This window comes from Mustela erminea, chromosome 2 (genome assembly GCF_009829155.1).
Source record: "Mustela erminea isolate mMusErm1 chromosome 2, mMusErm1.Pri, whole genome shotgun sequence".
Lineage (NCBI taxonomy): Eukaryota > Metazoa > Chordata > Mammalia > Carnivora > Mustelidae > Mustela > Mustela erminea.
The window spans coordinates 110,811,433-110,823,977 of record NC_045615.1 but is presented as its reverse complement, the minus strand read 5'-3'; the positions used below and the strand labels follow the sequence as shown (position 1 = coordinate 110,823,977).

The following is a 12,545-nucleotide window of genomic DNA, read 5'->3' as shown; positions in this document are numbered from 1 at the left end:
TCGAGCCCCACATCGGGCTCCCTGCTCCGCGGGGAACCTGCTTCCTCCTCTCTCTCTCTCTCTCTCTCTCTCTGCCTACCTGGGATCTCTATCTGTCAAACAAATAAATTAAAAAAAAAATCTTTTAAGAGGTCTAATTCAGAAAAAGCAAAGAAGTATGAGTATTTTAGGTTAATCAGCTGGAGCAAAAGCGTAGAGGCTGAAAAACATGGGATATACTGCTAACACAAGTAGCTAAATGTAAAATGCCTGGAAAGCCATGGAGAAAGAAAGCTGGAAATGGCATTAAGTTATTAGCCAAGTATATCCAAGATATTATTTCAACATGTAATCAACAAATTATTAATGGAATGATTTACATTCTCTTTTTTTTGTCTACTTAGTCTTTGAAGTTAAGTGTTTTTTTACACTAACCACATTTTGGGTGCTCCATAGACATATGGGGCCAGTGACTACATTATTTGATAGTGTGAAACTGTTATTATTTTGAGAACCATTGTGTATGCCATTTGTTTTTCATGTAAAATTGGCGAACTAGAAATTAGAACAAACTGACATTTAGAGACATTTTTCTTACTTTGTGGCCTTTAATTGCTCAGCTTTTTTATTCTTTGGGTCCTTAATACCTGTTCCTCTGACTCTGAAGTTTCTAACAATATTATTTCCTTTACTGTATTTTATTGGGTGATCTCTCCACTAATCAGAGAGGACTTGTATCATTTTGTCAGATACTGAAGGATGAGGCATCTGGCCACCAGAGGTCAGCCTAACTATATTGATTAACTTTTTTTAGGCTTTAGTAACAAGGTTTTATTTAGTATTTTTTGACCATTATAATCTGAAACATAAAAAAGAAAGGTGGATCATAAAATGAAAAGGCAACCTGTGCAAAGTATATTTCCCATAAGGAGTTAATATCCAAAATATATAAGAAAATCCTACAATTTAATAAGTAAAAAGCAAAAACCTAATTAAAAAATAAGCAAAAGACCTGAATAGACATTTTTCCACAGAAGACATACAGCCAACAAGTATATGAAGAGGTGCTCAACAACACTAATTACCAGAGAAATGCAAATCAAAATCTCAGTGAGATATCACCTCACACCTGTTGGGATGACTATTAGCAAAAAATCGAAAGATAACAAGTGTTAGTGAGGATGTGGAGAAAAGAGAACCCTTATACATTTTGGTGGGACTGTAAATTGTCATAGCCATTATATAGAAAACAGTCTGGAGTTTCTTCAAAAAATTAAAAACAGAAATACCAATGTGATCCAGCAGTCCTATCTAGGTATATAGCCAAAGGAAATGAAATAACTTTCTCAAAAGATGTATCTGCACTCCCATGTTCATTGCAGCATTAGTCACCATAGCCAAGATACGGAAACAACGTAAGTGCCCATGAATGGATGAATGGATAAAGGTGTGATTTATATATAATGGAATATGCTTTAGTCTTTAAAAGGAAGGAAATCGTGCTATTTGCTACAATATGGGTCAGCCTGGAGGATATTCTGTTAAGTGAAATAAGCCAGACCCAGAAAGGCAACTACTGTATAATCGTACTTATATGCAGAATCAAAAAAAGTCAAACTCATCGTAACAAAGAGTAGAATGGAAGTTATCAGTGGCTTGGGGGATGGAGGAAATTGGGAGACATTGGACAAAGTACAAACTTTGAGTTATAAATTCTGGAAACCTAGTGTACAGCCTAGTGACTATAGTTAGTAATAATGTATGTATACCTGAAATTTGCTGAGACTAGATCTCAGGTGTTCACACCACATGCCAGAAAATGGTAACTGGGGTGTTGGATGTATTAGTAACTTGTTTGCGGTAATCATTTCATGGTATATACATAAAACATCACATTGCACATGTTAAATATATGTAATGTACCTCAATAAAGCTGAAAAAAAAGATGCTAATTAAACATCCTAGTCTCACTGCCTTAAAGCTTACCTGTTTCTTCAGTTTTGCTTTTAGTTTTGTGGGAAAAAACAAGTGATACCAACTATGGGAATAAATTTCTTCCTGTTCTGGGTAAACTTAATTTCGTTGGAGAAATGACAAAAGTGAAGATTTTGTAAGGTAAGGCTATGTAGTTCCGAAATTATGGTAGTCACTCTTTAAAGGTAAATTATAGGTAGGAGTAAATGCAATAGATCTGGTTAATTCAGTTTTGATGTGGGAAAATGATACACATGGAATGTAAAGGAGTCCAGTGATGGGTTCACTCTAGAATTACATATGCCTCCAAAGAGTCTTTGTCAAAGTACAGTGGGCATTTTAAAGAGTGCTTTGAGTAACACAGTAACAAGAATAGCTCAATAATAATCTTGCAGGTGGAATCAGGTAAAGATGTAGCAATATTGATTCTGCTTTAAAAATTTCTTTCATTTGTCTTTGTGCAACATATTACCCAATCACCTGAATATAATTTGAGAATTTTTGTCTTCATAGAATAAAAATAGAACATGCTTGTATAGTTACTTAGAACAGACCTTTGTCATCTCTCATTTTCTTTCAAAAGACTTACTAAACTGTAATATATGCCAGACATTTTGGGGAACAGAGTTAAGTAAAGAGAATGTGTAAAAACCAGAGAAATGTTCTTTAGGGGAATATTGACCTGAACCCATTCCATATGTTATTAGCACAGCTTAGTATGTATTTCAAACTAGAGATTTTACTAACTCATTTTGAAAATCAGTCCTACAGAATGGCACAAATGGGATATTGATATTTTGGTTTTTGCTTTTTACATTTAGAGTTCTGCCTTTAGTACATGTATGTTTCTCTGTATACTTCTAGTGTGCTTTTACCACATTTTGCTTATCCATTCCTCCAGTGATGGAAACCTAGGATGCTTCTTACCACCAAAAATGAAGCTTCAGAATACACGTTGGTCTTAATGGAGAATTTCTTTACTGTATACACACACACACACACACACACGTATGTATATATGTATACACACACACACACACACAAGTAGAATTGCTGAATCATGAGATGTGCAAAGAGTTTGGCTAAATGGTGCAGCCAGATTTCTCTTCAGAAAAATTACCCCAGGCTATAATATTACCAGCAGTACTGGTTCCTACAGGTGTTGTTCCTTTGTCTCCTCTCTAACACTTAGCATTGTCTCCAGCTTTCTAATTTTTACCAAGTAGAATAGTGTGATAACTCTTAACTAATCATATGGCTAATGACCAGTTGTTTTTTCTCTTCTGTAAATTGAATATTTTTGTCCTTTGCCCTTTGTTGAGGTTGCTATCTTTTTATTGTGAATTTGTAGTCAAGTTGGTTCTTGTTATCTTCAATCCAGAAATAATTAATTTTGATGTAATTGAAAACCCCATTTTTTGGTCATGTGCTTTATGTTTTTTCATTTTAAAGTCTCCCTGCGGGATGTCTGGGTGGCTCAGTCAGTTGGGCATCCAACTCTTGATTTCGGCTCAGGTCATGATCTCAAGGTGATGGGATCAAGCCACACATGGGGCTCTGTACTCAGTATGGAGTCTGCTTGTCCCTCGCCCTCTGCTTCTCCCCCACACACACATTCACACTCTCTTTCTCTCTCTCTCTCTCCCTATCTCTAAAATAAATAAATAAAATCTTAAAATAATAATAAAAATAAGTCTTCCTGGCTTCAAGTCATAATGATATTCTATATTCTTGTATTATATTCTTTTAATGTCATAGTTTACCATTCTCACTTAGGTCTTTCATCCAACATGAGTCCTCCTTTGTATGTAAAATTATATAGGTATATATACAGTTTGGTTTTTCTTTATGTAATAAGCCAGCTTTACCAATATTTTTTTAAAGGATTTATTTATTTGACAGAGAGAGAGAGATCACAGGGAGGCAGGGAGGCAGGCAGAGAGAGAGGAGGAAGCAGGCTCCCTGCTGAGCAGAGAGCCGGATGCTGGAATCTCTGCTCAGCAGGACCCTGAGATCACGACCTGAGCTGAAGGCAGAGGCTTAACTCAGATCTCTCAGGACCCTGAGATCACGACCTGAGCTGAAGGCAGAGGCTTAACTCACTGAGCCACCCAGGCGCCCCAGCTTTACCAATATTATGTACTAAATACTTCCATTCCCCCTTGATTTATATGCTAACTTTATTTTGTACTACATTCCAAAACTTTATATGGCTGAGTTTCTGAGTTTTGTTCTGTTTGATTGGACTGTTTTGTTCCAATACACTGACTACCCTATTTTAATGTCTGTGATTTTTGTAATATGTGTTAATGTCTTGTAGGCCAAGAACCCCTTTAATATTCATTTGTTCCAAGATTTTTAAATCACCTTCTATGTTTTTTATTAGAATTTTACATTTTTCAGAGGTCTTATATATTATTAAGTAGTTCCTAGATCCATGAGAAGTTTGGGGCTGGGTTTTTTTTCTCACTTGAATATGTAATACATATTTTTAGTATTGCTTGTGTAGAAGTTAAAAGTTCCTCTGTTCAAATCCACATCCTGTCACTTAGTAGAGGTATGGCCTTGAGCAGGTAACTTAAACCTCATGTTTAAAATGAGGGAATAAAAGCACCTGTCTAATAGGGTTGTTAGGAGAACTTTAAAGGAGTTAACATTTGCAGTTCCTAGAACAGTAAGTGGTATATACTATATAATAAGTAATGAATATCCATAGATTAATCTCAAATCCAGAAACTTTGTTGAGCCTTTTTATTAGCTCTAATTGTTGATATGTTAGTTTTTTTTAATTTGATGACCATATCATTTGTAAATTGTTGCATCTCTTTTCTTCCAGTTCTTACACCTGTCATTTATTCTTTTTTATATTATTCTTATTTTTATAGCATTGATTAGGACTTTTGGTACTATATTAGGCAATATCAGTTATCATGGTTATCCTTATCTCATTGTATTTTTAGAGGGAATATATCTAAATTTTCTCCTGTAGGTTATATTTGCTGAAAGTTTTTGGTGATAACATTTACCAAATCGAGAGGATAACTTTTCTTCCTAGTTTGGTAAGAATATTTTGTTGTTGTTTTTTTGTTTGTTTGTTTTTAAGTTTTTAATTATTTGACAGAGAGAGAGAAAGAGATCACAGGTAGGCAGAGAGGGAGAGGGCTGAGCAGAGAGCACAATGCAGGGCTTGATCCCAGGACCCTGAGGCCACGACCTGAGCCAAAGGCAGAGGCTTAACCCACTGAGACACCCCTTTTGTTTTGTTTTTGAAGACCCCCAGACACCCCTTTTGTTTTGTTTTTAAAGGAACTAAGAAAGGTTAAATATATACACTTGATGAAAATAAATATTTTTATTGCTTTATTTTCTTATAATGGTGAAATAAATTTATAAATTTGGGGGGGGAGTTTTCTCTTTTTTTAATTTATTTTTTATTTTCAGCATAACAGTATTCATTATTTTTGCACCACACCCAAAAAATTTTTTTAAGTTGAGATATTCTTCCTTTCCCTGGGATAAGTTCTATGGAATGGCATATTCTTTTTTTTTTTTAATTTTTTTCCTTTAATCTACTATTAGGTTTTGTTAGATATTATTTGGAATTTTTGCAGGTGAAATGAGCCTGTACTTTTTTCATTTGGTTCATCTTTAGGTTTAGAATTAATATTTTGTTATCTTCATAAAAGGATTTGTCAGTTTTTATGCTTTTTTCCTTTTTTCTGAAACAACTTAAATAAGTTAACTTCCTTGGAAGTTTAGTAGAACTCACTTATAAAACCATATAGGCCTAGTGCTTTAAAAAGGAGGTTGGTGCCTTTTCATTTTCTTAAACACTTACTGGTTTGGTCTTTTCAAGTTATCTACTTCTTCCTATATGAATTTTAGAATTCTCTTCCAGAATTAAGCCATTTCATCTTGATTTTCCAATTTAGTATATATTTGTCTTCTTTTTTTTTTTTTTAAGATTTATTTATTTGTCAGAGAGAGAACACAAGCAGTGGGGAGCAGCAGGCAGAGGGAGAAGTAGCTCCCCGTTGAGCAAGGAGCCCAGTGCAGGGCTTGATCCCATAACCCTGGTATCATGACCTAAGCCAAAGGCAGACAACACTTAACCAACTTAGCCACCCAGGCATCCTGTGTTTTTTAATTTTTAATCTATTTTTTGTCTTTTTGTATTAAGTTTCTCGATAAGTTTCACTTTTCTTACTCATATTTTCAAAAAACCATCTTTTAGTTTTATCAGTCTTATGTATTATTCCTGTATGCTATTTCATTTCTGCCTTTATTTCCTTCCTGCTTATTTTGCTCTTGATCTTTTCCATTATTTTGAATTGAATGGTTAACTTGTAGATATTTAAACCTCCTCATTTCCTCATCATAGTATTCAAAGCTATAATTTTCTTTTAGGTACATGTTTCCCCGTGTCCCACAAATTTTGCCTTGTGTGGTTTATATTATTTGGTTTTAGTATTTGATATCCTTTATAATTTCCATTTTAACCCATGAGTTACTTAACTTCCCAACATAGAATTACTTTTAACTAACCTTTAATATTACTTTTACTCATTTTGGTCAGAGAATTTAGTCTGAATGAAATAGACCGTTCAGAATCTAGTTTTACTTTATAACCTAATACATTATCTGTTTTCATGTGTGTGAGTGTGCACTCTCAAATATCTGTTCTGTTTGGTATAGAGTTCTGACTACTGACATAACATCTAAAGTGTATTAATATTTTGACTGTTATTCTGTCTCCTGCTTATATAGTTCTGTCCATTGTTGCTTGAGTAATTTTGAGGATGTGCTTTCAGGATCGTAAATGTTTATGATGAGTACTATATAATTTTATTCTGTTCCTTTTACTGGTGTTATTGTCCTTTGTCCCTTAGATCTTTTGACTTGAAATCTTTTTTGTTGGGTATTAACATTGCTTCTCAGCTTTATTTTGGTCCACAGTTGCCTGATAACATCTTTTTCCGTTCTTTTACTTTTTACCTTTCTGTGTCTTTTTGCTTTGAAGTATCTTCTGTTGGTTGCATATTATTGAATCTTGTTTTGTTTCTTTTAATCCAATCAGAGTGTCTATCTTTTAACCATGAGCTTAACCTGTTTACATTCATTGTAATTGTAATTTCTGCTATATTAAGAATTATTTTTTAAAAAAGGAATTATACCTGGTGAGGAAAAAAAGAGATTTAAATTTCTCTCTCATATCTATAGAATATGGTTATATGACCACAACCTTTGGGTGCCAGCAAGAGTCCTAAGCAGCTCTATAGCCAGGACAGGTCCTCTAAAACTAATCCCAACAAACTCATCTAAAGGGTAAAAAGTACCTTTTACAGCTCTCTGTCTGGAGTTTGGGGCATAAAGGAACTGCTTTTGCAGAAATAATTTTGGGGGCTAGAACAGTATACTAAAAAATAAACTGACCCAGATAGGTACCAATAAACAATTAGAATGACCCCAGGCTCTCCTTCCCAGGATTCATTCCCAGTAGAAAAATCTGCCTAAGAGTAAGACAGAGAGATGGAAAAGCCCAGTAAGTATTCATGTTCAGCACCTGTGTTCTTAAATACTCCATATAAAGTTAGATGGACAGTAATGTTACCCATTGCTTTCAGGCTTTAATATCATTTCTCTAGTCTTTTCATTCACAGGTTAAAGCTACCTTTCCAGATAGTTCAACAACTAAGTCACCAGTTTCCAAGGGCATTTGCACCATCTCTGGAAAACATCGGATCCATGTACACCAGATGTCCCTGACAACTCATCCACCGTCTCCCTGCACAAAATTTGCACCACCAGCGGACAACAAAGGCAACCATTGTTTCTTTTTGTTACCAAGTAGATATAATATCCCTACCAACAAAACAGAATACACAAAGTGTCTCCACAGTATCACGACCAATTGAGAACAGGCTAAGAAAATCAGCTTGCGAGGACCCCTTCTCTTCTTGGGTAGCCAGGATTTGAAGGAGAGACTCTGACCTGTACCACACCGCTGGTAAGTGACTTAACACTTTTACACACTGAACTGGTCCTGAGAACTGAGATGTCTTCTTTGTAAGTGAAGAATATACAACATAATCTTGAAGAACTGCACAGTGTGATAATGAGCCAAAGGCATACTGTGTGTGTGTAATGGACTGACAAGATTAATCTTGCTGAAGGATTTTTCCACCTTTTGTTTCTATTTGCTAGTTTTAGTCAATATTTTGCTGGCTTAGATTGTTACCTTTTTCTAGTTTCTTCTGTTCTAATCTAATGGGTCCCAGAAATCCCTCTCCTGACCCCTTATCAGAATCAGAAAGTGAGGGAGAAGAAAACGCTAACTACCTAAATGAGAGTTCTGGGCAAGAGTGGGATTCCTCTGAAGAAGAAGACCCTGTGGTGCCCAACCTCACACCTCTCGAGAGTCTTGCCTGGCAGGTTAAGTGCCTTTTAAAATACTCTACAACTTGGAAACCTTTAAATCCTAATTCCTGGTTATATCATGCTAAACTCTTGGATCCAAGCACACCGGTCCATATACTTCGAGAAATAGGTCTAAGACTCTCCCATTGCTCCCATTGTGTACCCAAACTGGAACCCATTCCTGAATGGCCTCCTCTGGCTTCTTGTGGAGTCCCACCTTTTCAAAAGCCCCTTACAAATGCCAGTCGGCTTTCTAGAGATCATGCCACTCTTAATGGAGCGCTGCAGTTTGCTACCAAACAGCTAAGCCGAACATTGAGTAGGGCCACTCCTATACCTGAATACCTAAAACAGATCCCTAATTCATGTGTTTCTGGTTGTTGCTGTGGCTGGTTAACTAAAACAGTTAAGGAAACAACCCGCACTGAGCCCATAAACACTACATACTCGTACACTGACTTCCAGAAGGCAGTTAACAAACTCTTAACCACATCACTCTAAAGACCCACCATTTGTTCTGATCTCTCTTGTATTGCTGATTGAGGAAGGAAGTACAAAGTCACACATACCACAGTTGAGAAACAAATGCCTTTTCAACCAAACCATGCCCTGTCCTAACAAGCCTGTAAGTACTACCAAGTATAGTGGTCCCATAACTCAGCTATAGAAAATGCATGGTGAGCATGCCCTTTGACGGACCCTGTGGATAAAAAGAACTTCAGTAGAAAATTAGACCAAAGGGACCATATTACAAAAGTTAGGTAGACTCTTGTCCACACTCAGTTCCCCCACCAATTTGTTCTGCCTCACTGAATGGACTCTTGACCAGATGTCTCATTGTGAACAGGAAGGAAGAAGTAGTAGCTCCCTATCCCTTTTGTTACCTAACCTTCAGACTAGCCAGTGGGGAAAGAAGGAACTTAGCTACTCCCAATAACACCTCTCTGAGCATACTCTTTTCTAACATTAGTGTCTGTGAGACAGTTGCATGAATTTGAATTCCCTAGACAAAAGAAAATGGTGGGGCTATGGATTTATTTCCCAGCTTTTATACAGATAGGCTATATATGGCACCCTTTAGGGTTCCTATTTTGGGGGAGGGAGTGCAGTTTCAAACCTAGGCTGCATTTCTTCGGGCCTGTTATATAGTACCTGCAGTTATAGTATAAACCTTTATATCATAGGTTCCCACCACACTATCTCTAGCTACATTGGCCTAAAAATTGCAACCAGGGGTTAAACAGACACCTGTTCTGCAGGGAATAGGTTTCCCGCATCTTGGCATTCAGACTTTAGTCAATAGCACATCACATTTTAAAAGATCAATGGGAAAAGGATTAAGGGCATTTATGCTTTCAATATTAACTGCTAGTGAATTAAAATATTTCATCTGTATAATGTTCTCAGCAGTACTTTATGCACTGTTTACGTCCATAGAAATTTCAGGAAGTCTTCTAACTTTAAAGAACTTACCACTATAGTATATCTATCAGAAGTTGGAGTTTTAGCTTTATTGTCTTTCTACATAGATCAGCTTCAGATTTTCTTCTAGCTCAATAAGGAAGAGAAATGTACCCCTGTAAATGAATCTTGGTGCATTTATTTAAATGAATCAAAACATAGAAATTATACATAAAAGAAGATGTATGAGACCAATAAATCTTTTCACACGTCTACCATAGAATAAAACCTGTGTGTATGATCCTGGTTGACTGGGCATCTAAAAGGAATCAGAAAATAGATTGTTAAAGATCCTAAATCCTTTCATTTTACTTTTATTTTTTCCTATTCTCCATAATTAAGTGCTGTATATGATGTGGCATGAAAAAAAATGGAAGCATTATGAAATCACAAATTCTATACATGTATGGCAACTTTAAGGAGAGAGGAGAATGTTTATAATCCAATGACTATTTCTACTGAGCCTTAGTTCTCATGTCTTAAGAAAAAAAGAGGGACTTGTAGTAGGTAGAAAAGATATTTGTTAATGGAAAATTACTGAAAAACCGTATCATACTGTTAGTGTAACTGAATGTATCAGAAACTGTTCCTATGTATAGATGTTCTGTGAAATTGGGTTTTTAAAGTGTTATAAGAACCTGTTCCCTTTTTTTTTAAGGGGGAGGGGGGAAGAGGTAGGGAGGTCTGAAAATTAAAATATATTGATGTTTATGTAACCATAATATGTTCCTTTTTCTGTGTGTGTATATAAAAGTGCCTTGCCATGAAGCGTTTTTGCTATTCACTCTGAAAGGAAGCCTTTCCCCAGCTCTGCAGCTGAATAAACCAACAGCTTTGTACATGCTGAACAGAGTATAATCATTTGTTCCCAACAAATGAGGTAGACCTTGCTTTCCTTAAAGCATATTCAGTATTCACTAAGTGCTGAATAGAGTTAACTGATTAGATAGATAGATAGGTAGATAAAGAAAGAAAGAGAGAAAGAAAGAAAAAGAATATAGTGTCTCTGATAGGAGGTGACTTGGCAGCTCTAGAAAATGAAACATACTTGTAAAAGAAAATATTCAGTCAAGACCTGGATTTGAACCCATTTGTTTGTATATGTTAAATAACTACAGGTTACACAAAATGAGAGATACCTGAAAAAGCCTTTAGCCTTTACTTCTTTTTGTGTGTCCTGGACCTGGGGTTAGGGGTGCATTTACCACTTTCACCCTCCCCCCACAAGGGATTAGGAGAAATGACAAATTTACTATGTTTTCATAGAAATATTTATCAAAGGAAACAGGATTTCTAAAACAACAGACATTAATATTCTTTAAAGGTATTCTCACAGTGCAGATAGGCAGCCTCTGAAGCAGTCCAGATACTTAGAGCACAGAAGACCATAGTCATGTCTTTTAAACCCATCAGCTTTCCTAAGAGAAGGAAAAAATTGGTACGTATCTGATGAGGGACAGATTTAAGTCGCCTTTTGGGGATTATCCTGATGGGACTCCTATCATAAGTATCCATTTAAAAAAAATTTTCTATGATGAAAATATTCTGGTATTAAAGTAGATTAGTAAAGCTGTTAGGGAATTTAAAAATCACTTGGGTTATTTGCTTACTGATTCATAAATTCTCTCTTCTGTCTCTGTTTTCTACTTTTGCCTTCAGTATTAGAAAAATTAATGCCTTTTGGAGCAGGCCATTATGTTTACATGTCTCTTGTTAGAAATTTACATGTCATTCATCTAATAACAGTATGGAGTACCTACTATCCAGACCCTGGGAGTGCAAAATAAAATAAGGTACTATACATAAGAAGTTTTAAAATATACTGAACTGAGGTATCTGGATGGCTGAGTCGGTTGTGCCTCCGACCTCTGCTCAGGCCATGATCTCAGAGTCCTAGGATAGAGCCTGAGCCCCACATCTGGCTCCTTGCTCAGTGGGGAGTCTGCTTCTCCCTCTCCCTCTGCTCTTCCACTGCTTTGCTCTCTCTCTTTCTCAAATAAAATCTTTTTTAAAATAATAAAATATATACATTGAGCCAATATAAGATACCCCAAAGCTTTTGGCCATTGATGTTGTTTTTGCTTCCTAGGGTCACATTAACTTAGCCTAACCCTTATACAGACCCTTAGATATTTGTAAATGTGTGGCCATCCAAGTGTAGTGGAAAGTTGCATGGAGGCCACACTTCAACAATGAAACCCCAAAAGGGATAGTCAGATTAGGAATAGATAAAGAGATCTTTCAGACACAGATTTAAGCTGTATTTGATAAGTTCACAAGGCAATGGCACATAAAGATCAGGGACAGGAGTGTTTTGCTCATATGGTTAGGGTGCATTGAAAAGCCCAGAAAGTTTGGATGCCTTGTCAGACTTCATGATACAAGTCTATGCAAGCTCCTGGCATATGAGTCCACCAATGAACAATATCCACTAGACTGAGGGAAATTGAGGGAGCTGTACTAGCTGACACCAACCACCAGGTATTTCTCCTGTGTCGAGTTATGTTATCAAAAAGAAAATCTCTGGCATACCTTTGCCAGTTTTAAAGCTTAGTTAACAGTTACATGTTTGAGTCTGATCATTGTGAACAGTCCTCTATAAATTCTTCCTTTCAATTGGTGGCAACAGTGTGATGATACAATCGTTTTGGACATAAAACCAAAAAAATGGGGAGGAGGATAAAGGTAACACAACGACCTGACACTTGCTGGCT

At 36.2% G+C, this 12,545-nt stretch overlaps 1 protein-coding gene across 1 annotated transcript; it reads left to right on the top strand.

Annotated features, from left to right (window-relative positions):
- Positions 1–7,958: 7,958 nt before the first annotated feature.
- On the top strand, positions 7,959–11,731 carry DCAF16 (DDB1 and CUL4 associated factor 16). The gene has a single exon (XM_032333962.1). The coding sequence runs from the start codon at positions 8,221–8,223 to the stop codon at positions 8,869–8,871; it is 651 nt and encodes a 216-aa protein (XP_032189853.1). The 5' UTR covers positions 7,959–8,220; the 3' UTR covers positions 8,872–11,731.
- The last annotated feature ends 814 nt before the right edge of the window (positions 11,732–12,545 follow it).

Bases quoted from the DNA above. Each gene is read 5' to 3' on its own strand.
- DCAF16 (XM_032333962.1), top strand. From the start codon at position 8,221: ATGGGTCCCAGAAATCCCTCTCCTGACCCCTTATCAGAATCAGAAAGT.